The following is a 25,935-nucleotide window of genomic DNA, read 5'->3' as shown; positions in this document are numbered from 1 at the left end:
GCAGTTGCTCAGTGGCCTGGTTTAACTACAAATACACATCCCCCAGCATCTCCAAAACTCCACCGCACTCGCTCTGCCGTGAGCTAACAGTTTTAATGGGACAGTTCCTTATAGCTCGCGGACCCAAATCTCATTGTCAGGGCTCTGGCTGTCGCTGTTGTTGCTGTTGCTGTTGCAGCTCCTAACTGAATATGATTGAAGTACTCGTTACGAGCTGGCATCTATCATGGCCATATCAAACTGGCATCAAACAATTTCAAATGGATCGAATGAAAAATCAACTGGCGTTGAAAATGGCCAGGCCAATTGCAATTGCGAAACAGGCAACAGCAACAGCAATAGCAGCAGCCTTGTTGACTGTTTTGTATGCATGCGGCGAATGTGATCGGCTGCCTAACAGCAGTTTTTAGCTGCTAGATATCGCTCCAGAACAAAGTGGCCAACGCGCAGCGACAATGTAGCTGCAACGAGCGACGCACAGAAGTAGCAGCAATACCAGCATCAGCTTGTTGCAACAACAAACAAATCAACAAAGCAACAATTGCTGCTGTAGCTGAGCAGCTGCCTTGGAATCCGAGTCATCATCGGTGCATTTCACTTTGGCCAAAGTCAATGATTGAAATTCTAAGCTCCAACTTGCTGTGCTGCTGTTGTTGTTATTGCTGCTGCTGACCTTTTCGCATGAGAATCGCATGCTGATGATGGATACACTACTGCGGCTGTGGCTGCGGCAGTAGACTGCACTGAATCTGTATATAGACTTGGGCACACTGTCAGCTAGACAGTTGCTCAACTGTTGCCACAGCTGTCAGTGCGCACAGCTCGTCATGGGCAATTTAAGTGGAAGTGGAAGAAAGGTTTGGGCTCAAACACACACACACACACATAAGACCACATTCACATTCGACATATACATCGATGGCAGAATGCCAAAGTCAAAGCCAAAGCAAATACACGACGGATAATTGCACTCAGAGCCAAAAAAGCAGGCCTTAGAACCAGCCTTGGTAACAAAAAGCAACAACAACATGATAGAAATAACTTCGTCGGATCTGCAACGTGGAATTTCACAGCAGCATGGAAATTTGTTCGATGCCTTGTCGCTGTGTTGTTGTTGTTGTTGTAGTTGCTGCTACTCGTCTGCTCCTCGGTGTCTCTTTTGCAAGCAGTTTGTTTTGTTTGATTTGGATTTGATTTGATTTCTGCTGCAACTTCAATTCCAACTCCAGCTTGCAGTTGCAGCTCCTCCAACTTATTTAAATGCCGCCAACAGTTTTTTGACCTCTCCGCGTGCCGTGTGACGCAGTCGCTGTTGTTGCACTCGTAACTGCACATGCGCGACCAGTCGCCCACCCCACCACCTTAACCCCGGCACATCCGCACATCATTTCCCCACCCCGCTTTGGCAAGGCATCTTCATTGCAGTTGGAAGTTTTGCAGCGTAGTAGTAAGTTTGCAGAAAGGTTGGCAACAACGTCGCCGCTCGACGTTTGCGGAAAATGCGATTGACGGTAATTGGTTGACGTTTGTCTTATTTAAATTTGTTTTCTTTGCGATTTTCTTGCAACGCCGCGCCGCACCCGCCACTACCTGGACGCTCTACCATGTGATGAGCTGGCATCGGATTTGGTGGGATTCCCATGCAGCATGTTACATCCCATTGAAATCAATAGCTAATGACAACCACAAGTTATCTGAATGTCTTGCATAGAGTATTGAAAACTTCGCTCTGCATTTCTCGCTGCTGTCAGTGTGGAGTTTTCTCTGCTTGCAGTCGGCGTGCAGCTTTAATTCAAATGAAATGAGTTTCGTCGATTTGTGTTCTAGGAATTTCTTTTTGATTGTTTTCTTTGTAAATTTGAATGATTATCGAGGCAGTTGCAACTCGCAACAGTTGTGCAATTGGCAAGAGAACAACAGCAACAACAACAAAATAAACATCAGCAAGCAGAAGTCGACGATCCGCGTAATTGCATCACTGAATCCAGACCCTAGTAATGTTCAATAGGGTAAGAAAGTGGTCTGTACTTACTCACAGCTTTGCTCTCTCCCTCCTCTCCTCTCTCTCTTTCCCTCTATCCGGGTAATTGAACTGTGCGCACTTTTAATTGTGTGCAAGTGACGCGGAAGCGGCTTAGAATTGGGCCAGGATTTCTGGCCAAGCCCGGTCGGTATGGAAGGTGGGAAAGCAGGCTGGCAGGCCAATTTGTTACCGCTACATTGCATATCGCGTATATCGCGATAAAGTTGCAGGCACGCTAAACGAAACCACTTCCTCAAATAAACATATTGAGCAATGCATGGGTAAGCGTAGAGAGGGGGAAAACTGCGAGGGAAGAATCGCCAGCAAGTTCAAGATTGAAACCGAAACTGATGCGTAGTTTAGGGCGATTTACACAGCTTAAACAGACGGCGATACAAATCGCTGGGACATGAGCCAAGAGCTGGGACCAGAGCTGAGCTTAGCTGAGAGCTAAGCGGACGGATGCAGCTGTTCCAGCCAGTTCACTATCTTCCTATGTGCCATAACTGTAGCAAATGGCGAAGCAACATGCAGGTAAACAGGCAAGACTATTGAAAGACAGGAGACTGCAACAGGGACTGTGGCAGAGGCTAAGACTGACTCGTAGTGCCTGCGATTTTTTATATATCCTTGGGGGTCTTCTCTGTTCCTGTATGAATGACTCTCTGGTTTTGGAAGAGAGGAGAATTTTATTTGTCACAGCTGAAATTGTGTATTTCCTACCTTGAAAGCACCTTCTTTTTAATAATCCACCGTCCAAAGTTCTCCAAGTCGGTTTTTTAATTTTCTGAAAATGTTGACTGAATTGAATTTTGTTTTAAATGCTTTCGATGTGTTAACCAAAATCCATTGGAATTCAAAGCATCCTCGTTAGATTGAGTAATAATAAAACAAAGTGATAATTAGCTTTACTTTATTGGTAGATTAAAATGTGAACCGTTGGTCCTCTGTCTGTAAGAGTATTTTATCTTCGTCGTGCCGAATTAGCTGTTTTTTTTTTATATTTTTTGTTGGCGTAGGCGTCTGGAGTTTGGCTTTAGTTCCGCGGCTGCCGCATAGGAAAATGTTATAAATTGCACATTTGATGAGCAGGGAAATGTTTATGGTTCTTAAGACCTAATCCCATGCCAGCTGTGTAATTCTTTCCTCCTTGCGTCTGTCCGTCTAACCACCTGTCTTCCGCTTGCTGCTCTCGGTAAGTTGGAGTCTGCCTTTTAGCGCTTGCATGTTGGCTGATTAATTGTGCCAGCGTCATAAACGTGATGATATCGCAATGTAAGCACATTATTCATGTTATTCAATTCGTTGCCGGCAGCTTCAGCTTCAGCTTCAGCTTCAGCTCCAGCTATGGCCAATCTATTTGCATAGCATCCATAAGCCATAATACAAAAGACTTAGGCAAAAAACTTGATCGGCTCGTACCGTTTTGGGACCGGCTCGCAAATTAAATCTTTCGATATTACCAACTAATTACGAACATTAACGCAATTGAGCCTCCTCTATCTATCAACCTGTATGTATGTATATGAATTGTGTATTTTCCTCTCACAAGTCTGTTCCGCATTCGGTTTAGGCAACAGTAACGCAATTGGGGACTTAATTCTTTGCATAAATGGGCGCAATTGAGTTCGTGTTTTAGCCAGGTGTCGGCGCTTTGGCAGGTGTTTCTGTCCCATTGTCTCTCTATCCTAAACTTGGCAGGAAGCGTTTGGCATGTGTCCATAAATTATTAAGTGTTGCTCTATTACAATTCGAAGCCTGGTGCGTTTAAAAAAATTAATAAAACGACAGCTATAGCGCAGTTTTCACCTGATGCAGCTCCCAATTTGGAAAAAGCATGTTTAGTGTTTCTGTGCTTCAAGTGTTTCACTGAATTGCTGTTGTTATTGTCGCTTTTGCTGTTGTCGATTAATGTTTATCGATTAGGGGCCATACAGGAATGCTAAAAGAAAATTGAACATATTTTAAATTATATTTATTGCTGCTATTAGTATTTATCATATAAACTCTCTAGTATTAATCAAATTTGTGACACACAATCATACAATTGGCAACAGTTGAAACTTTAACTTTACAAAGCCTTGAGCAATTTTCATTTTACTACCCGATTATGCCGAAAATGTATATAATTATTAATGACACACCTTTTTTTCTATACCTTATGGTTCAGATGCTAGGCTCATATCTTTTAGAAATTTAAATAATTGAAAAATTCAGTAACTAATTTAATTTTCTATAATAGAAATTAATTAAACTTTAATTAACAGATAAAGTAATTCCCGTCTTTCCATTTTGGATTCACTCTAATATATCAGTATTGTAGCCGAATGCTTTCAACACAACCTTTGAACACTTTGCCACTCACATAAATGGAGATATTCCTGCGCAATTTCCACTAGCTGTTCTTATTTATAGCTCGATCAACATTTCGTTAAGCACTTGTGTTGTTGTTTGTCTCCCTATATCAGTTGCAGGTGTAGTTGATGACGCATATGTGTATATCCCAATATATACTGATTCAATTTCTAAAGCAGTATTAATTTGAATTGCTTTGGTTTGATTTAAACGCCCACGTTTAAAAATCCCATGCGAAATGAAATCAACTTTTGTTTTTGCATATACAGTTTATATATTTCTGAGACATTTATTAGACACAAATAGAATGTAGTTATAGTATAATATACTCGAATATGCTCGTATGCCATATAAGCGATATAATTGTAATAACTAAAATGTACACACTAAACGACTAAGACAATGCATTGCGAGAGCCAGAGCGAGAGTGAGAGAGAGAGAGAGGGAGAGGAAGACTCTGTACGTTCCCTCTCGCTCTCCATCTTTCGCGTTGCTTAGCTCTGTGCGGCTAAAGACTAAAAAGAGAATAGTTAATTTTAGTTGTAATTAAATTGCATAATTATAAACAATTACAAATACAGCTACGAATACAGTTGACAACAAACGAACAACATTTAAATTATGAGGAGAAATTAATAAATTCATTTCAACTATATTGGTACAACATTAAATATGCATAGTATAGTTGTAGCTGTTATTTGCTTGTGTATTGTTGTTGTTGCAACTGTTGCATTGCATAACTTTTTCTAGGTAAATAATGTTCGATATTTGTAATATTGCTTATCTATAACATATGTATATATAAATACTAATATGCATATATATATATATATATATATATATATGTATATGTATATATATTTATGTTTATATGTGTATTTTTATATTGCTGCGGGCTCTTTTCTTCTACTTCCTCTTCGGTGGCTTGATTAGCCGTCGATCGCCGTTTGCAGCTTTATGCTTTTGTAATTATAATTATCTTTTGTTAATTTTGCCGTTATTTAATTTTAAATGTGACTCAAGCTGAAGCGACAGCAAAATGAAAAATGGCTTTTAATTGTGTGTATGGTTTTTGTTGTTTTCCGTTTAATTTTTTCCTTGCTTCATCGTCTAATTTTTTAAATATGAACTAAATGTGTCGCATAACATTAAATTAAACATAAAATTAAAATCACAATTTTATAGACTTGATGTGTGTGTGTATGTTGTTTGTGTTTTTTAGTGTGTGTCTGTGTGTATGAGTGTGTGTGTGTGTGTGTGTGTGTGTGTAGTCAGCGCTTCATGTGATTGGTTTTGGTTGGTTCTTCTGCTTTTCTTTCTATATTTCTCTCCTTTTTTCATTCTCATTCGTCCATCCAGGCAAAATATTCTTGAAAATATTTCATTGGAATTTTAAAGCATAGTTCTGGGCGCAGGGGAAGGCACAATTCAATGTTAATTAAAATTGCTGCTGCAAGCTGTAATGGTGAAAGCTGGAAGAGAAAAGAGAGTGAGAATGAGGGAGAGGGAAAGACAGAAAGAGAGATGGATAGAGGAAATTAGTTAGTTTAGTTAGCTGCACGAATTTAATAAGCAAAACAATCACAAGGCAGCACGATTTGCATTGCCACGCCCCCACTCCATCACTCGCCCCCTTAAGACCATCTTCTGCTCACCTGCAGGAACACACACAGTGCTAAATATTGGTGTTGCTTGTTCTTGTTGTTGGTGTCGTTGTTGTCGTTCTTGTTGTTATAGTTGTTGTTGTTGTTGTTGTCTGTGGGGTTTTGTCGTTGATGGCAGCGAAACGATTTGGCAACGAATCTAAACTTCACTCCACTCCTAGCTCCTAGGTACATCCTATAGATAGAGCGTCGCCTGCTGACGCTGATCAAAGTGGTGTATATAGAGCTTCTTCTTCGACTTCTCCTTTGATGGCCGCAGATCCCACACCAGATTCGAGAGGCTGCGCGGCCGCGACAGGCGTCGCGTCTTCTTCTCCGGCAGCTTCTGCGAATCGCCTGAAGTACGTCCCCCGCTGCGCGACGAGTCCAGCGTGCCCTCTCGCGGATTATGATGATTGTTGCTGCTCGAGCTGCGGCTGTGACTGTGACTCTGACTATGCGCCAGATATCCGTGCGAATTCAGTATGCTGCTGCTGCACTTCTGCAGCACATCGGGCGGCGTCTGAGAGCCAACGGATGCAGATGCAGCTGTTGTCGCTGCCTTGCTTTGGGCTGAGATCGTCGGTGGCGTCATTGCCGCTGTATTGCTGTCCGGCGTCAGCTGCAGGCTGCTGAGACTCTTGTATCTGTGATCATAGGCAGTGATTGAGTTAGGTCAAGTAATTAAAGCACTTGTTAATTACAACTGTCGCTCAATAATTATAATTGTCTAGATATTAATATAATTATACCGATTATACTCTAGTCGTTGTATAAAACTTCACTTCAGACAAGCTTAAAAATTTAATGTTAAGTTTAATTGAAATGAATTATGATATGTATCACATGCAAAGTCTTCTACATATAGAACATTTAACGTTTCCCTACCACTCCTTGTCATTTACCTGATATGAAACAGCGGCGACTGCGGCTCCAGTGATTCCTTCACAGGCAAATGATTGTTCGGCGTCAGCACCTTGCCATGGTGTTGGTGTGTGTGTGCATGTGCATTTCCGTGTGCGTGTGCGTGGTGTGTGTGGACGTGGGAGTGGTGAACAGAGGCAGCTGCTGCTGTAGCGGCGCTGGCGACAATTGCTGCCGTATTGCTGCTTATGTTGTTGTTATTGTTATTGCTGCTACCGGGAGTTAGCGGCAACTGTTGCTGCTGCTGTTGCTGCTGTGAATGGCTGTGACTGTGACTGTGACTATGGCTGTGACTGTGACTGGTGCCGCCAGTGGAGTTGCCATTGCTGCTGCTGCCGGCGCTATGTGCATTCGCATTCTTGATGTAAAGCTTTGGTAATGTGGGCCGCTGTCGCTTCTCAGCCGGCTTCTTGCCCGGTATTGTCTCAATGGGAGGTGGCACCGGCTTAATGTCTTCCTGTATATGGCTGTGATGATAGTGGTTTACCAGCAGCGCCGAAGGGTGATTGTGATGATGATGCGACTGCTGCTGCTGCGGTTGCTGCTGCTGATATAGATGATGATGGCCACCATTGCTGCTGCTGTGCTTATTCGACTCCAGGCTGCTATAGTTATTGTTGTTGTTGTTGTTGGTGCTGCTGGGCTGATGTTGTTGCTGTTGTGGCGCTGCTGCTGCAGGTGCGCGTATGAGGCTGCAATAGTTGCCATTGCCACTGCTGTCCGTGTGATGCGATTTGAGCGTGGGTGACTCACAGATGGGCTCGAACCGGGCCAATCCCTTGGAGAGCGGCGTCAATCCGCGCACATAATCGTAGATGTGATCGATCTCGTTATATTCCTCTGCGATTTCGGTGCTATTGAGCGCCTGCTGCTGCTGCTTGGACCAAGAATCGCAGCTGGCGCTCTTGCGCAGCACATAACCGCTCTCGGCTAGTCCGCTCGCAACGCCAGCGGCGGAGGGTAGCATGACAACGGGTAGCTTATTGCGACTGCTGAACTTCGAGTCCTTCTTCTCCTTCTCGCTTAGCTTGAGATCAACGATCTGCAGGCGATCGCGTGCATCCGCCAGCAATCGCTGCGCCTTGTCCAGGAAGCGTGTGTACTCAATGAAATGCTCAAGCTGCTCCATATTCTTGGCACGCTGCAGCTTGATCTTCGCATTCAACGGCACAGGCACAAGATCCGTGTCCTTCTGCAGCGGCAGCGCAAACATCCGATCGATCTCCACGCAGCCCAACAGACGCAACTCCGGCACAAATGGTTGCTTCAAACCCTTTGGCGCGCTGCCATGGACGAGTCTGAGAAAAAATATACGAAAGCGTTTCATTGATGTTTCTACTTATTACTACTTCTTACTCTTAACTGCACTCTATAAGTTTGTGCACCTGAAGTCGATTAAATAAATAAAATAGTATTTACTGGAACTCACCTCACAATGACGGGCATTCGCTTCAGCAGCAGATTCTTGACGGTGTGCACTCCGCTGATGCTGTCCTCTCGCGCAATCGGAGAGAATTTGGCTTTGGTATCGAGTGGCAGATTGATGATCTCGTCCTTGATGTTGCGGCACTGTAGGTACTTGCCATTATCGTTCATCGTAGTCAACAGTTCGCCGGCATGAATGGTGCGATTAAGCTGCTGGCAGCGAAACGTTTCGCGCACAAGGACGCGACAATTGCGTCGTCTCGACAATTCCAAGACAGAGTCAATGCAGCGCGTGGAGCGTCCATCTTCGCTGAGCAGCTCAAAGTAGCCGCCGTAGGTCTCCGGTATGAGCACCTTGGCGCCCACATTTGTGGGCTTGCGTCCCTCTTTGATCTTGATGGGCTGAGCCAGTATCTGATACTTTTTGCCAGCGCTCAGAAATAGCGCCGTGCTCTGCAACGAGGGTGCTGAGAGTGTGGGCACGCCCAGTGCCTGATGTTGTCCTTTAAGGATTTTGGCCACCGCCGGCAGCGGCTGCTTGGAGAAGTCGCGCAAATAAACGGGCGTCGCATCCCCAAAACGGGAGGCGGCCAATATGATTTGGCCATCGGTGGCGGCCATGTCGCGATTGAAAAACGATAGCAGCTTGCTGCGCGCCAGTTGCACATTAAATGAGAGTAAATTTCATTGGACTGGATGCGGCGCCGACTGGCTGGAGTACTCTTCCTGCTCCCGCTGCTCCTGCTGCCCACCCACAGCGCCTTCCGCAAGCTCCTCGCTGCACGCGTCGCTATCAGCGCTGCCAACGTTGGCGTTCAGCTGATCCTCAAGCTCGAGAGCACGTCGCTTGGCCAGCTCCTGTTGGCGCAGTCGCAGCAATTGGGCACCTCGACTGCAGCAGGCGTGCGCAATTTGCTCCTCAAAGGGCGTGGCTGCCAATGTAGCTGCTGCTTGGTGCTGGCTACTCTGGCTCTGGCTCTGATTCTGACTCTGACTGTGGCTCTGGCTGGTCAGCAGTCGCGTGGATGTCTGCAGTGCGTAGTTGAGATACTGCATTCGGATACTGCTGCTCGTCTCCCGCTGGCCACAGTGTGCGAATTGTTTTTGTTTTTGTTCTTATTGTTGTTGTGCCTCTTGTGTGCAGCTCAGTTCAGCTCAGTTCGTCCTGTGTCCTGCAAGAATGTAGCGCAAAATTAGTCAAAGGGTATTTTTTACGACTCTTACGAATACCGAGTTATTCATAGCCCCAATCAAGCGAAGCCTTCATTCTTGCGGATAGCACTTCACTATGCGAGGGCTACTTAACACTACTATTTTATACTTAAAAAATAAATAAATATACATAAATTATAATTTTTGTTTTTAATTCTTTCAATATGTAGCTTTAATTTTATAATTTGACTAAAGTTCTATTGAATAATATTTATATTTTTCTCAAGAAATTTCCTTGGGAATAGGCCTAGGCCAAGAGCAGCTCTCGCCTGGTAATAAAATTCATTTGTATTTGTATGCAAGGCACAACTTCTCTCACAACCCAAGACGCATACTCGCATACAGCTATATGTCTATGGGTGTTATTTATGAGCTGCATAAAGTTGAAAAGAAATGGCAAAGTGCACAAAACGAAAAAGGCAGCAACAAGATGCATGTAAATAGCCAAGATGATGGCGACAATGCCAAACATGCCATTAAGACCATTAGGCATAAAACGAAGAAGTAAAATATGCTGGAGGAGCAACTGCAGCAGCAACAGCAGATGCAACAGCAGGAGTAGGAGTAGTGGACCTAGTCATTGGCTGTAAGCCAGACCCCAACAAATGGCCAGACATTAAAAGTACTTAAAGGATATTTGCATATTTATGGGCCCACATAAATGTGGCTGATTACAAGAGAAGACAAGAGGAGATGCAGAGGCTGAAACCTTGCATTGATCTGACCAACAGCTGTGCGCGTCCACTTGTGTGTGTGAGAGTGTACCTCAGTCGAGCCAGTATTTCTGTGGATGGAACCGACTTACTCAATTAGTTTGTAATTAAAAGGTACATGTTATGTCAGCACCACTTTGCAAGCGATACATTTGTAAAGTGGAACTGCAAAAGCTGCTCATAAACAGTTTATGAGACTGACATAAAATGCGTTCAACAAAATTATTTCATTGGCGGCCAAACAAACAAGAAAAACAAATGTCATGGCGAAAACAAGTGCAGTCAGATAAGTTATAAAACATTTCGTGCTGTACATTAACTAAGAATTATTTGAAGTCTTAATGTGTTGGCAGTTTTGAAAAAGCCATTGTAATTAGTTTCTAATAAAAACACAGCTCAATTTCTACAGCTATTGTTTTTGTTTGTCACTTTTTGTTGTATTTTGTAGTGCTTTCCAATTAATTTGCCAGACTGTGTCTTAGACGACGATAACACGGCCAGCAATTAATTTTCACCATGGAAAGTACCTTTTCCTCCTATTCGGCGAGGAAAACTAGCAGCAATTCTCACGGTTTGTAACTTATGTGGCGAAACGTGACATTTTCTCGGCTACTGGACAAAAATTGATGCCACAGTCTGGAGGATTGTCCAACTGACTAACCGGCATTGGGATGCGGCTTCCTGGCGCGTACGTGTCTCGAGTTAAAGTCGCCTGTTTTCTTTGTTAGCCTTTTAATTTCTTCTCCTCTTTTTTTTATAAAGCATGGCATGACACAGTTTCGGTTGCGCCTCGCATCTTACTTGATTTCATTGAGAATGGCTTAATTAATTTAGTGGCGCCCATAAGCCGAACGGGCTGTGGCAAGTAAATAAGTGGCACAGGCATAGGCAAAGGCGCTCAGACAGCTGATGTTGCTGCTGCTACTGCAACCAGGGCAACACTTAACAACTTCCTGTGAAGCAGCATAAACAAAAAAGGAGAAACTCATTTAACTTGTGGCTGACACGTTGCAGTCTCAAAGAAGCCCCACATAAAAAGTTTTTTTTTCATATTTTTTTTAAACTTATTTGTTGTTGTTTTTAATAAGCAAGCATGCAGAAGAAAAAAACAGAATACCCAACTTGCGATAATCACGAAATCCTTCGCAGGCAACTGCCACAAGGTTTGTTGCCCATGACGATGACGTTGGCCAATGATGAATCCTACCACTTGAGCCTGCTGCTATTGCTGTATCTGTTTCCTGCCCTAGGGGCAAAACAAAAGCCCCAGGCAAAACACTCGAGCAAACGAAGCAGCCAAGTTCCAATAAGTGTGGTACTGCACCACAGGAAAAGTGACAACGTCGCCCTTCCTGAGTGCGGTTGTGACTCTGAAATATGAAATATGTAATCCAAGACGCAGACAGCAACACCAGCAGTAACAACCGACTGCCAGAAGAAGCCTGACGCATAATGAGATACACAGCAACAACAACAACATGTACAAGAACGCAGCAACAAGAAACGAAGCGGAGAGCAACAACAAGCCGAAGAAGGAAAAGTGTGATATGATGCATCGCCGTTTAAATACACTTGCTGATGATATCATATATTTATATATTACTAGATGCTGGAAAATACTGTAGAAGTTAATTTAAAATTGAAAATAAAATAGAACGGAGTCTGTATATTTTAATTGGCAAATGCATTTTTCCTCTAAAACCATATATAATATGAGTTCCTAAAATTGTTAAGCGTATGTATACCTTTCTGTACATATGACAGAAATATCATCGATAGCTTTAAAAATAAACATAAGATAGAATAAAAAATATTGTGAAAACAAACAAACAAACAATGGATACCTATATCTAAACTAGTGTTTTATGAAAACAAAACTAAAGCAACAGGATGATCGTCAATTCTCCTATCTTAACTATCAGTATGTTTTAGTACAACAGTGTTTATGTCAGATAAGACCCTTATTTCAAATTGCATAATAGACAATATTAACTCAGTTCCAGCATGTGAATTTTGTTCTTAATGAACAAGTATTACAACCTCGGAAAGTGTATAACTAGAAGTGAGCGCGATAAAAGCAGCATTCAAAAGGATTACGTCGCAGAATATATATGTGTGTGTGTGTTTGTGTGTGAGTGTGTGCAAGCAAACAGAACTGTGCATAGGTGTACAAGGGTGTGGATATTGTATGTGGGTGGCTTTTGTTTTGCTAACAAAAGCAACACACCGACGCGCAAAGCAAACCCAAAAAAAGAGAAAAAGAAAAGGAAAAGTGTAAGGAGCACGTCCCGGTCGCAGGTCAGAGGCAGCCGCAGCTCATAAAAGGAAGCAAACACACATGTGTTTGCATAGTTTGTTTTTGACGTTTGTGTGTGCAGTATGTGTGTGTGTGTGTGTGTGTGTGTGTGTGTGCGAGTGTGTGCGGGTATGTGTGTGTGTGTGTGTTTGTGTCTGAGCACATTAATCACACTAAAGAGTTTTACAAAATGCAACTCAACTCGCAGCTAGAGCCATGGTAGTTCTTGTTGTTGTCACCACTTTAAGCTGCGGCTTAAAAATTGTGGGCCCCGTCTTAACGGCAAGCTGCTTATGAGTATACTAAGAATTCTCGCTGTTGCCGCCTCAACGCCAACGCAGCACTTGACGGCTAGGGCATTTATATAATGCAATATAATACGAGTAGTATGCCATACTCTTGGAACTGAAACTCCTTTACGCTTTTTCTCCTTTTATTTAATTTCATTTCCGTTTTGTCAAGCAGCTGCGAACACCTTCAACTTCGTCTTCGTTTTTGGCTTTGGCTGTGCCTTCAGCCTTAGTAGCAGCAGCAGCCTCAGCATCAGCTTCATCTTTTGTAGCTTCAGATAGTCCTGCGCTCAGTTGCCTTATTATGTCGTTCTTAGAGCGTTTGATTACTTTTTATCCGCTTTTGCACGCAGATCTGCTGATGTTGTGGTTCTTGCTCTGGTCTTTCATATCTACCCCTTGGTGTGACTAATGACGTGCCGGCCAAACGGACAACGCAGCTCGCCACTTGCCACTTGCCACTTGTCTCACGCTGCTCGCTGCTCGCCGCTCGTTTGTTTAGTCTCCATGATGTAAATAATGAAATAATATGGTTTTTCTCTTGTCCACCATGAAAAATTAACGCGCTGCCCATGCTAGCATGTTTTTCTCGCCTATTTTTTTGCACGCTTTTGGTTTTTATATCAGTGGACAGTTGGTTTTTGCTTTCATTTGTCAAGTTGACTTTTGGTGTGAGAAAGGCGTTGATATTGTTTGGGTTCCGTTTTGGGCTTTGGGGTGCAACCACAAGTTTGTCTATGGGCATTGTGTATAAAGAAGGTTATTGCACTAAAATCCAAACTTACTGTCAGTTACAATAAATAGTAGATGATGAATTTATTTGGATTAAATTTTGTTTTCAGCTTTTGTTAAACATAGAACGTTTGTCTTTAAGGGAACACTATAATATCAGTATTTATTATGAATTTGGGAAATATATTCTATTGGGTTTGTGATCATCATTCCGAAAACAGTTTGTACCTATTTTGAACTTTTATAGAGTCCGATATTCACTTTTTCTTAAAAATACCGCAATATAAGTTTATGATAAGATTAAATAATACTCAAGATATTTCTGTTCATAATAATTAAACTGTTTCCGTATTATAAGCCCAGCTGAACCCAGAAATATATATCAACAAGTCACATCAATACGGTAACTTAAAAATAATCCAGCTGTCAAAAGCTTTTCATGGTGACATAAAATCACTTTGGGCCTTTGCTCGGGCCGTGTCATAAATTTAAATCCGAGAATCGTGTTTGTGTGTGTGTTTACCCATCCATCTGGTATGTAAATAGATATGGCGATGAGCCATATATGTCTATCTTTGATCTATATGCATAGTAGTACAGAATGTAACGTAGTATTTTTCTGTTGTGTTCAAAAGTTAAATTTAGCAGTCGGAACGCACCCAATTCCCATTCCAATGCATAAATGGCGGGGGCAGCAAATCAAAAGCAATTAAAATGCAAAACCATAGAATGACACTGAGGGGAAAAATGTTATTGTTGTTGTTGTGACGTTGATGAGGTTGTCTGCGCCAATGATTTGTTTTTTTTTTTTTGTATTATTATTATTTTTATTTGTTTATTGAAATATTGACGTGATTACTAATCAACGAAGCGGCCAGAGTGGGAAACACAGATTTCTGGCTCTTTATTAATCATGCGCTGCATGTAGTAACACAAAAGGTTTGGTAGGTGTACTGGTAGGGGTGAGAATGTGTAAAGTTCTGGCAAAGTGACAGGAAATCGAAATCGAAATGCAGCCAGTGACATATGCTTCATCGTTTGATGGTCTGCAGTGAGGAGGCTTCTTCGTCGGTAGCACATAAAATGAAAGAAACGGAAAGAACCGTTGTTGGTTGCCTTTTGAAGTGAGACAGCAAAGCGTTAATGTCTGTGGCTGTAGTTCATTGAGCAGACCCGGCCCAACTTTAATTTATGTATGCGTTGCGAGTGCTTATTGTTGTTGAGTTCTAGAGCTGGAGCTGGAGCTGACTGACACTTTGTAACCACAAGTTCTGTTTACCTTACCAGACGAAACGAAAGTTTTTTTTTCACTTTGATTGAGCTGAGTGTGAGTGTGTGTTGAGTTTAAAAGGGAAATCCCTTTTTGGGCAACTACGTTGCCATTTACAATCAAATGCAGCAACTTAGAGACAAATAGACAAGGGGCTGGGCCTGGCACTGGCAGTGGAACTGCAGCTGGGTCTGGGGCTGGGTCTTCTGGCTCAGGGCTTGGCAATGCCGAGGATGGGCATTGTTGCTTTGCTTTTGACCCAGAAAATGAGGAATACAATAAGAAAATGTTGCGCCCGCCTTTTGTAAGTGAAATTTTCAGCTATCTACTCCATGTCTTTGTTGTCAAAAATGAAAATAACAAAAAAAAATCCAATACAATTCGAGTTCGAATGGAGAGTGTTGCCAAGAATCGAAGATGCTTTGTTAGCACTGCTGAAATGTGCGTTGGTGTCAACTCTGCGACAGACCATTAACTTGTCAGCCAACAGCGCAGAGGATAGTGGGTAGCAATAGGCATATAATCGAGCTGATAAAATGTTTGTTGTTAATTTTTCATTGATGGTAAGCAGTGAAAGGCTTTTAGAAAATGTTAGAACTATTATGGAAAAAACACCTTTCAAAATAAGATGTTCCATTTGGAGTTAAGAAAAGTGGTTAAATCATATTTTAAAGCATTTAGAGAGGTGAGAAATTAGCTCAAATTTAAATTACTTTGTTGTCAAATTTGAATCTTCAATTGTAACTACAAATTTCTTGAATATTTAATACAAAATAATCTGAACAAATCACGAATTGGAGTAAATCACTTTAATTACATATTATTCAAATCTGACTGTTTGTCGTGTAATCCAATCTTTTCTCGTTCAGTATGTTAATATTTTAAACGTTTATTCGTTTTCTCGTTTCAATATTTCAAGTAGTTTATTTTGAGTAGTTTTTAAACGATTAAATGAAACTAGCTGCTCAATCTTTTTTGTTCCATAATTTGTTTGATGACTATGTTTAATTGTAGATATTTTTTTAATATAAACATTTATATTTAAATTATTCTTCATTAGTTAAATCCCATAGTTTTTGATTTATTTTTATCTAATGTGTTAATTTTGTTTGTTTTAATTATGTTTTTATATATTTTACTAATTATTAATTTAAAATAATTTGATTTTATTTCCATATTTTTCCGCAGTGTGTGTAGCACATTCTTGACACGCCAAATCACTAGTTATTAGCTATTCAAAATTTCACACTATCCAGACACAATAATAATTTTCACATTTAACCCAATTTCTAGAGCATGACGCTAATTACTTTTAAATGATATATATATGTATATATATAAATATATATATCCATTTTGTATTTTAAATATTTACATATTTATTTATGAATTGCTCACCTAATACAACCACTGTGGTGGCTGTTCCAAAAAATACCATTAAATATGTACAATAAAGATTTACACCTTTTGGCAATCAATTAACAACACAGTCACAAAAATCACACATACACATGGATAGACTTGTATTTGTTGAGAAAGAGCATAAACTCTCATTACTCATTGGCGGTAATTTCTTGGCTTAAGTTTTGTTTTCTATTTGCCTTGTTTTTATTTTTCTCTATGTTGTTATTGTTGTTTGGTTATTTGTTTAACTTGTTGATTGTTGGTTACGCGAGTTTTATGATCATTTCGTAATACACGTAATGCTCGCATTCACAGCGAAATCTCTTTTGTTCAACGCGCAACTAACTGTGAATTTCACAATACCAAATGAGGCACAAAGAATTTTTACTTTCACGCCAAAGTGACGACGAAATGTGACTTAAGATCGTTCTGTTTCTGTTGCTTCTTTCTTTCCAAAGTGAGTTAAGTCGCGCGATCAGATTTGCATAAAAAACGAAACGAACTGCCGGAGTATGCGAAATCTCAATCTCTATGAATACTTATTATGTATATTCGTATTCGCTGCCTGAAGTTCGCTTACGAGTATCTCGTATCTCGACTCTCGAGTGTCTCGCGTGGGTTGGAGCCGCGCACGCGCACAGATCTCGCTGGGAGCGACGACGATAGTGGAATGAACCGGTCGCTGGATGCCGAGCTAATGAAATGCGAGCTACGGTTCTGAGAGCTGTCGAGTTGAGTGCCCAGAACAACGCAGTTGGCGTCGCTGTCGCTCTCGCTGCTGCAGTCGCATTGAGCGTCGGCTCTCTGTTATATAGCTTAACAGCGGGCTCAACAGTGCACTGTTAAACCGGTCTATAGATCTGCAGTAGTTCAGCCTTTCTTCTGCTCAAAAAAAAAAAACTTTTGGGGCATTTGTTTTGGGCTCTAATTTCTAAGCAAACGCTGTGCAAGAGATTCTCTGAGATAAGCGTCGGACAGTTGTTTAATAGTTTTCTTTCGAATTCGAGACTTCTTTCTGTTGTTTTTGTCTTTTTATGTTTTCTTGTCTGATTTGTTTGCTGAGAAAAACGCGACTCCCAGCTCCCAGATCCCAGTTACCTAGCTATCCAACTGTTGATTTGTTTTGTTAGCGTCTCTTTAAATTTCATTAACATTTCCATTTGGCTGAACCAACAAGTCCCTCTGCCTCTCCCACTGTGTGTCAACCTTCTGGAATCGTAATATGTATGTTTCTGGCCATCATCATCATTGTGCGTGTGAATTTTTATGGTTCATTAAAATTAAAAGCAAGCGCTGCTTTTGGCTTTTTATTTATAGCGAACGATTGGCATTTAGAATGTGAGTTCGTTTGTTGGGTTGACTGAACCAAACGGCATCAAACTGTGGGACTCTTTTGGGATTAAATAGCTTTCTGTGCCATTCGGATGACAAAGAAGACTAAACAATGTCAAACTGATGTAATAATACTAGTCTTCACAGACCGACAACATATGCATATCATCATGCAGTGTGGCGGCTGGCCAAAATACGAAAAAAAGGGTTCAAGAACTCAGTGGAACCAAGAACTGGCTAGCTGTCTTGGCCGATGATTTACGACAAGTTACTTTAGAATATTCAATCAGAAAACCTTTCAAAATTGCCGCAAGGCCAAAGTTCTACTCGTAAAAGCTGGACCACAAAAAAGGCAAACAAAAAAATAGCATCATGCATAGCATATGAAATATGAGCGCAAATTATGAGCAGACGTCACGTCAAAGGATTAACAAGCACTTCTCTCCACCCAGCCCAAGTCACAGCCCCAATCCAATCCCAATCCCAGCCGCAAGCTCAGTCCGAAAAAAAAAGAAAAAACAAAATGAATCAAACGTCGAGTCGCGTCGACTTTGATTTCAAGGAAGTCATCGTCGTCGTCGTCAACGTCGTCATCGTCCGATCCGCTGATTTCATTTTTATGGCTTTGCTACAACCAACTAACTTGAACCTTTTTTGTATTTCTTCTTTTTGTTTTTTTTTTTTTTGAGCGAAACGCAGCAAAAGCGATTAAAATCTAACAAATTTTTCTCGCGTAAACGAATCGGCGCGTTAAATGGTCAACACCCAACGCGCCTGCGGCTTCAACTCAATTTTAGAATGCAGATTATGTGCGTTGATTAAATATTGTTTTTTAATTTCTATCAGCGTCGCAGTTGGAAATTAAAAATGCACAACCAAATGCAGCCAAAGGAATTGCCACCACTTGAGCCTGTAGCTCTGCTCGTATTTTTCTCATTCTTTTTTTTGTGCATGCCACGCACGTCGTGCTCAATAATAAAAAAGGAAAACAACAACATATACAAAATTGAAAAAGAACTACGCGGCTTGAGCTTGGGTCGGTGGTTGTTGATGTCGGATCGGTCAAGGCGTAGCCAAAGCAGCGCCGCCTATCGAAAGGTTTATGACGGCGACGTTCGGCTTTTGACTTTAGCTTTGACCGGCAGCAAGATACAAGACAAGAGCACATCAAGCAAGCGTCATATACTCAACAATTTTACTGAAGAACTCCGAATGCGGTATATTGCTTATGAAAACTGCTAACTGCTTTGTAATTTTCCTCTTTTATATTTCTTCAGAGGGTATTCTACTAGCGCTGCATTTTTGGTTCGTTCCACTCTCGCCTTATCATACGTAAGTTTGTTGCCTAAGTCTTTTGTTTCGCCGCAGTTCTTTTATCAATTTTGTGGAAATCGCTCTTATAACGGTGTGTCAACTGTCTGTGTGAATGTGCATTTATCAGGAAATTGTTGGCGGCTTAAAGATTTGCATAAGACATACAGAAACGAAAAATAAGTATCAAAATAAATCGCAGTCTTTTGTGCGTGTGCCAATTCTTGGCCTGCAGCCCACGCCTGCTTAGCTCATTCATAACTCAACGTTGTATGCAAATGAGCTGCAATTGGAGCTGAAGCTGACGGTCCAAAATTAGCTGCAACTTTTGTTAGGTTTGCACTTTTTTGTTTCGTTTTTTTTTTTTTTTGGTTTTTTGTTGCCTTTCTTTGGAAAGCGCGCGCTGCTCCGTTGATTGATTGCCGTGGACAAGAAGTACTGGTTGGGTATACATATGTTGTGTACAATATATATACGGGCTCTGCTTCCCTGGTGCGGGCCTAACCTTTTGCACTGCATCTTGCCTATGTGTATGTGTGTGTGTCGTATTGTGTTGCTTTTTGTTGTGCTGTTGTGTCTTGAGTTTGACGCTTCGTTTCCTGCACAGCATTTTACGCTTAATTTGGATTTGATTGATGTTTCTGTCTGGTTCGGCGGGGCTTGCGCTGTCTTGACTCATACTCTTACGAAAATTAGTTTATTTTAAAGCCTGCTGGAGTTCACTGAACTTTGAGTGAAGCAGCTGCAAGTTGCAGTCACAACAAGGTTAATAAATGGAAATTGTTTTTGTCAGCCCTCACTTAACTAATAATTTTCATATCATACACATACACATTTTTGAGCCTGACAACTTTTGTTGCAACCTCGTATTTTCACTCAAGAGCTTTGACCCACTTTGCAGTGCGGGTTCTTTGGGAGCTGTTGCCACATTGTGATTTCGACACTTTCCAGCAGCACTTACACACACAGTTTGCCTGCCAAAGCAATTAATTACATTGCCAACCTGTACGTGGTGGTCACAAAAAGATTGTTAACAGCTCAAAGAGCGCGTCAATCAATCAGTCACTCACTCACTCAGTCAATTCAAACAGTCAATGGCCTTTCAGGCGCTGGGTAGTTCCCAGTTCCCAGTTCTCAAAAGCATTGAAAGTTCTTAATTCTCAGTCGATTTCTAACTATCATGTTTGCCGGTCCAAGTGCAAATATTTATTATTTTTTTGGCGCGACAAACGTCGGCCCACCAATTAGGACACAATACGCAATCATTTTTCATTCAAAAACATGTTTAAAAAAAAATCACGGAAAGTTGCCAATTTGGCTTTCATTTTCATAGTTTGCGGCCCTTTGGTTGGAAAGTTCTCATGTTAGAAATACCCCTAATGGGTACCCATGCCAGAGCACTGACTGTCGTCGTGGTCGTCTAGGCAGCTATGGCTAACAATGCCAGGCACCTTAACAAGGACAGCTCCATGCAACTGCAAAAACATTCAAATGCGAGCAAAGTCACTGCCACTGTCATTGGCAATGGCAATGGCAATGGCACTGCCAGCATCCGCATACTAAAAACAATAAGCAAGGGCAGGCAAAATTGAGAGAATCCAAGCAAATAAATAAACATAGGAAAAACACACAAAAAGCGAACGACTTGCAGCATCACGTTTCACGAATTCGCGGCAGAACACGTCCCTGTTCCTGGTCGCATTAAATGCAAACAGCCAAACCGATGGCGACAACAACAACAACAGCCAGACCCTAACCCACAACCCAAGCCAAAAGCAAAAGCAATGCAAACCGAAATTGAAATAAACAACGTTGCGGACAATAAGTAAAAGTTTGCTACAGTTGCAACGACTCCAGTTGGAGCTCGGCAACTCCTCACTAATCTTAGCAGCGTGTGCGCAGAGATGCGGCATCATTTTCATTGTGTTTGCCTTCTGCCCAAAACCACTACAACTGCCACTACCCCTACCCGCATAGGTACCCCTCCCTGTGTCACTGCTCCTGTAACAACACCAACACCAACACAAGCAATATACTTCGGCATTGCTGCGCCATCCACGGCACGCTGCTGTTGCAATGTTTTGTTGCGCACGTTCGCAGCAGCTAGAAATATGGAGAGAAAATTAAAATGGTCTCTCCTTGCACATTGTTCATCGATTTCAAGTGCTATTTGCCGTAGCACTAAATGAAGGGTATCTTCAGTCTAGCCAATGCAAAGCTTAAAGTAGTGTGATCCACAACACTAAAAGCTACATTCGCTACATTTTTCCTTTTTCCAATTAATTTCGATGAGTTCGATGGTTTGACCTTAAAATATTTTTCGTATTTGTAATAAGTTAATGTTACATAATGTATGGTACTCAATATTGTCAGATTTTAAATACTATTCATCTTTTTCGATGAGTAATGGATCATGGTCTAAGTCCATTTTATATTTAGCTAAAAGCTCCACAACTGTATTAAAATGGTCTAAAGTCATTGACTTAACAATATTCAAATGCAACCGTTAGCTTTCGCTTCCACTTTTATAAAGTCCTCGATTAATATTAATATTAATAGGGTATGCCAAAGGCTAGATATATCCTTAGTTTAGCGTTTTTAATTTTGTTCCTTGTGTTGACTGCCACATAAAGTGAAGTTGTGAGCTGCTTTCCTTATTCCGCAATATACTTTTGTGGTTTCGTTGCCTTTTTTTATTATTGTGTTGGGATCTTTCTTTTTTTTATTATTTTGCTGACATTTTGCCATTCTCGCCGTCATTCACTTCCTTTTGGCCCTGCGCTAATATTTCACTTGCCCTGCCATTTTGGCCACGTGATACATGTGGGTTGCGAGATTCATTTGGGCTCATTGCTACTGTTGCTGTTGTTGGTTTGGCTGCTGTTGCAGTTGCATTGAATTTATCGAAACCGCACAATCAGCAAAGAGGCATAAAAAGCACAATCACTGAAAGCGACTGAAAGCAATGATGATTCTCAGGTTGCCGATGCTGTTGCGGATGCGGATGACTGCAGAGTTACAATTTCAAAACAAATAAATTCATGCTCCAGGCTAAAAAGGGCAGCCCAATGGTCTAAGAACTGCAAACTGAAACTGAGACTGAGCACAGCAAAGCTGAGCCCAAAGCAAACAAATCAAGGAGCAGCCAAAACAACGCGATGAGGAAACATGGAGCAAAAAAAATGCATTGAGGCTTGACTTCAATTGTTCCGCGTATTCCCATTGCTGCTGCTGCTCCTGTTGCCATTTAACAAACAACAAAAAAAAACTAAAAAAAAAAAACTGCAGCAATTATTGCTAGATACACACACACACTCGAGAGTGCCGGCGGTGCTAGTTTTTTGTGCTCATTTCAGAAAACGGCGGATACAATAATAATCCTCACAACGCCCACCGTTTTTCTGTGTCCCAGCAATAAGGGGGCTGGCCCTCATTTGCATGCAGCCATGGCCGTGGCAATGTCGTGTCCAAAGTGCGGCTTCATTTGCTATTGCAGCAGCAGCTGCCGCACGGAGCACTCAGCTCTTGTTTTCAGTTGTGTTCGACGTACGAAAGCATATCCATATGCATGTGCTGTGATTTTGATTTCGATTTCAATTTCATTTCTAGGACTATTCATTGTTGCTCTTGCTAGTGCTGCTGCTGATGTTGCTGCTGTTGCTGCTTCCATGAAAGTTAAGAGCTTCTTTTGCATGTTGCCCCCAAGCTACTGCATTTTTTTTTTTTTGTTCCTGTTGTTGCTGTCGTAGTTGCTGTTGAGTGTCTTTTGCTCTCGCAGCGGCATTGTCAACATTTTCGCATTTAGTGTAGTTCTATGTTTTGAGCCATGCCCACATTTCATCTGTACTTTACCTGCTTTGTTTATCTTGGAAAACTTTTGTTCTTCGCATAAGTTTGTCAGCCCTTTACACCATTGTTTCTATATGGTTTGTTCATCTGGCTGTCAACTTGTTTAACTTGTCATAAAATGTTTGTGGTTGTTATTTTTCCTTACAGCTGTTGCTGCCACCCATTTAAACTAAAAAGAAACTTAAATGGATGCTAATAGCAAAAACTACAACAACAAATTTCGAACTCATAAATTTCACCTTGAATCTCCTTCGGCATGTGGACAAGGTCATGGCTTATAGCCAAAGCTAACAAACAAATAAAGCAACGGCCATTTGGGCCAACAATGATGCAAGAGATTCGATTGGCTTGTCTGAGCGCCGCACTAACGTAATTTAATAAAACGTTTAAGCGATTAGATACGTTTGTATGCACTAAAATGTAACTATTAGATACGCTATCTACACACAAACACACAAATAACACACATACACACAACACAAGAAAACAAGTGCAGCCATAGCGACTACAGCTCCCATTTGGCAGCAGCTGCTGCACTTGCTGGGCCAAAACGCTAACGAGCCTTTGGCCACGCTCTCTGCTCCCCCTCCTCACCGTTCCCGGCCACTGCCATCACCACGCTGCTTTCTAGCCATGCAATGCAGTCATGGAGTTTGGATCGCGGCGAGACGACGACGACGACGTCTATAACGACGCTCCCTTTTACTTGATGCTGGTTTTACTTTTGCTGGCTGAATGCTGGTCCATGGTCCAGGTCCATTGGGTTCTCCTTCAGCATGGTAAATCTGCGCTGCCAATCGCTGAAATTATTGCGCTCAATCTTTGTTATTAGATTAACTTCTATTTTGTTTTCCTATTTGACTTTGCCATAAAAACGAATCGCGCTGAGCATTTAATACACTTGTCGAACAGGGCAGCTCGATTGCTGTATGCTCTTTAAAATTGAACAATTTTAGATGTCTTACAACAATAAGCACATTTGAACATTTATTCATGTTTGATAAATATCTTCAGATTTCACTCAGGTTTCAAGAGAAAATATTAATTGTATTTGTTAAGAAGCGACACAAGTAAGATTCGCATTTGTTGCTTACACAAGGGCATTCAGATTTCGGCATGCCTAATTTATGCCAATTTACTTGTTATCTGTTGCAGCCGCTTCTGCTGTTACAGTTGTTGTTGTTGCTGACTCTTGCCCATTTGAAAACTGAAAGTGCGCCTGGTCAGCTCGGGCTTAGTCAATGGCATTAGGCAATGTTGCATTAGCTATGCTCGCCTGGCATTCAGTTTTGGCTTCATTTGTTTTTACGGCCTGCATTTTGTAGACGGCGTTTGCTGCATCTGCTGCATCTGACTGTGGCTGTTTTATCTGGCCATACAACTGCCGACTGAGTGCGCGCTGACTTTTGCCTATTTTTGGGGTTGCTAAATTGGTTTTGTGTTGCCTGCCATGTTACTGGCGCATCAATTGAACAGCAACCACAAAACTGCAATGGACAACGGCAGTGAAGACCTGCAACCTGCAACCTGTAACCTGCAACTTGGCATGCTGTAACTTGTACGTTGTCGGCGCGCATGGAGCCTATTCTACATAACTAACTTTTAGAAAGGCACAACAACTTTCCTTGGTTCCATGATGCGGTCATAGACCGACTTGCCAACTTGGCAAACTTTCGCCCAGCCAAAGTCGATAATATAGATGTTGGCTGTAGCTGCTGCAGTCAATTGCTGCTGTTACATTGTTTGTTATGCAATTAGAGAACAGCTTGCCAATATTTTTCTAATTAAGGGAGCATCACACTCGCTCTGTTTCACTTAACTTTTAATTACTTGATTCTGTTACTGCTATCAAAAATTGTTTAATAAGTCGCTTAGATAAGCTTCCCATATAATAAATAAGTCATAATGCTAGTTATAGTTGAGCGACCTTCTGGGTATTTATGTATGCAATATTAATGAGGGAATTTCACAGGGTGCCCCATAGTGAAACACCCAGACCCTACCCACTACACTCCACTTCCGACCATTGTCGTTTTATGTTATAGAGTTCTGTGACAATTGCGGCGTAATTGAAAGAAATTAAAAAGGAAGAACACAAAGCTGAAATAGTTGGAAGACAGCAACAGCAACAGCAACAGCTACAGACATATAAAATTATGATGATTATGTGCCACGGAAATGGGTTAAGCTGCTTAAATGTTCTGCTCCGCTCCTTCTCTCCCTACCTTCCCCTCTCCCATCTTCAGCTCCAGTCGGCACTACACAAAATTATTTCTGTACGTGAGTTGGCCTATAGTTTTTGCCAAGCCGTACCGGAATTGTCGTTGTTATTGCTGATGTTATTGTTGTTGTTACTGCTGCTGTTACTGCTGCTCTTTAAGTGCATTTAAATGCGCAGGCATTAAAATCAAGCTGCCGCAATTAAATAACGGGAGAAAGTGAATTCTTTGGCTTCAAAGATACATCTTAGCATACACGACACTTACACAGATACATATACGTACATAAAGCTTCAGCTACATTAAGTGCCACAGTGAGTGGCTTGTAAGTGACAGCTATTTGAAGCTTTTACTCACGTGCCACAATACTATTTTTGAGGTTTATGGGGTCGCTCTTACCTGCAAACAGATAAAAAAATAGAAAATTTTAGATAAGCTTCGGCCACATTTACGTGCAATTTGCTTACGCAGTTAAAAAACATAACAATTAAATTAATAATAATCATAATTTGCTTAAGTTTTATATATTTATTAAGTGACAATTCGACAACTGGTTTAGCCATGATTTGTTTCGGCTAACCATGCTAACTGGGCCATTGCGTGTGCGAGGCTGGCGTCTTACAAAGCAGGTTTCTAGATTAACATAGAACTAAATTAAAACAGAGTGAGCTCAAAGATAACACAAAAATCTTTTTTCTCTCCTTTTTATTTTCTCAAAAGTAGCTGAACATCTCTAGTTTAGTTTTTAGATTCAAAATATATTTAAACGTATTCAACAGGACATTTGCTATTCGAAGATGCTTGAAGGTTTGCCACCTTTAATATATATGAATTAATTAAAATTGATATAAATAGCCAATATAAGAACTAAAAACCTAATTAAATTGTTCACGAATAAATCAAAACAGTGTCTTCCTTAGCTAATGTCAACAGCAGC

General features: G+C 41.3%; 2 protein-coding genes across 2 annotated transcripts; both read right to left on the bottom strand.

The window, feature by feature from the left end:
• Nucleotides 1-5,595: 5,595 nt before the first annotated feature.
• LOC116805021 (jmjC domain-containing protein C-like) lies at nt 5,596-6,216 on the bottom strand. Its single transcript, XM_032734679.2, has 2 exons — nt 6,034-6,216; nt 5,596-5,850 (listed from the first exon to the last, which is right to left on the bottom strand). Exons 1-2 carry the CDS (start codon nt 6,214-6,216, stop codon nt 5,722-5,724), a joined length of 312 nt encoding a protein of 103 aa, XP_032590570.1. The 3' UTR covers nt 5,596-5,721.
• Nucleotide 6,217: 1 nt separating this feature from the next.
• On the bottom strand, nt 6,218-16,440 carry LOC6559980. The gene is made up of 4 exons (XM_001987810.3): nt 16,282-16,440; nt 8,375-9,542; nt 6,927-8,243; nt 6,218-6,668 (listed from the first exon to the last, which is right to left on the bottom strand). Exons 2-4 carry the CDS (start codon nt 8,989-8,991, stop codon nt 6,218-6,220), a joined length of 2,385 nt encoding a protein of 794 aa, XP_001987846.1. The 5' UTR covers nt 8,992-9,542; nt 16,282-16,440.
• Between the last annotated feature and the right edge of the window lie 9,495 nt (nt 16,441-25,935).

This window comes from Drosophila grimshawi, unplaced genomic scaffold, assembly GCF_018153295.1.
Source record: "Drosophila grimshawi isolate 15287-2541.00 unplaced genomic scaffold, ASM1815329v1 contig_184, whole genome shotgun sequence".
NCBI lineage: Eukaryota > Metazoa > Arthropoda > Insecta > Diptera > Drosophilidae > Drosophila > Drosophila grimshawi.
The sequence above is the reverse complement of the archived record's forward strand: the minus strand, read 5'-3'. Positions and strand labels throughout refer to the sequence as shown.

Bases quoted from the DNA above. Each gene is read 5' to 3' on its own strand.
- LOC116805021 (XM_032734679.2), bottom strand. From the start codon at position 6,216: ATGTACCTAGGAGCTAGGAGTGGAGTGAAGTTTAGATTCGTTGCCAAA. The intron at 5,851-6,033 runs GTGAGCAGAAGA...TTTCTCTTCCAG, and splicing joins CACTGTGTGTGTTCCTGCAG to CTTTCACCATTACAGCTTGC.
- LOC6559980 (XM_001987810.3), bottom strand. From the start codon at position 8,991: ATGGCCGCCACCGATGGCCAAATCATATTGGCCGCCTCCCGTTTTGGG. The intron at 8,244-8,374 runs GTGAGTTCCAGT...ATTTTTTCTCAG, and splicing joins CGAATGCCCGTCATTGTGAG to ACTCGTCCATGGCAGCGCGC. The intron at 6,669-6,926 runs GTAAATGACAAG...CTATGATCACAG, and splicing joins TCGCCGCTGTTTCATATCAG to ATACAAGAGTCTCAGCAGCC.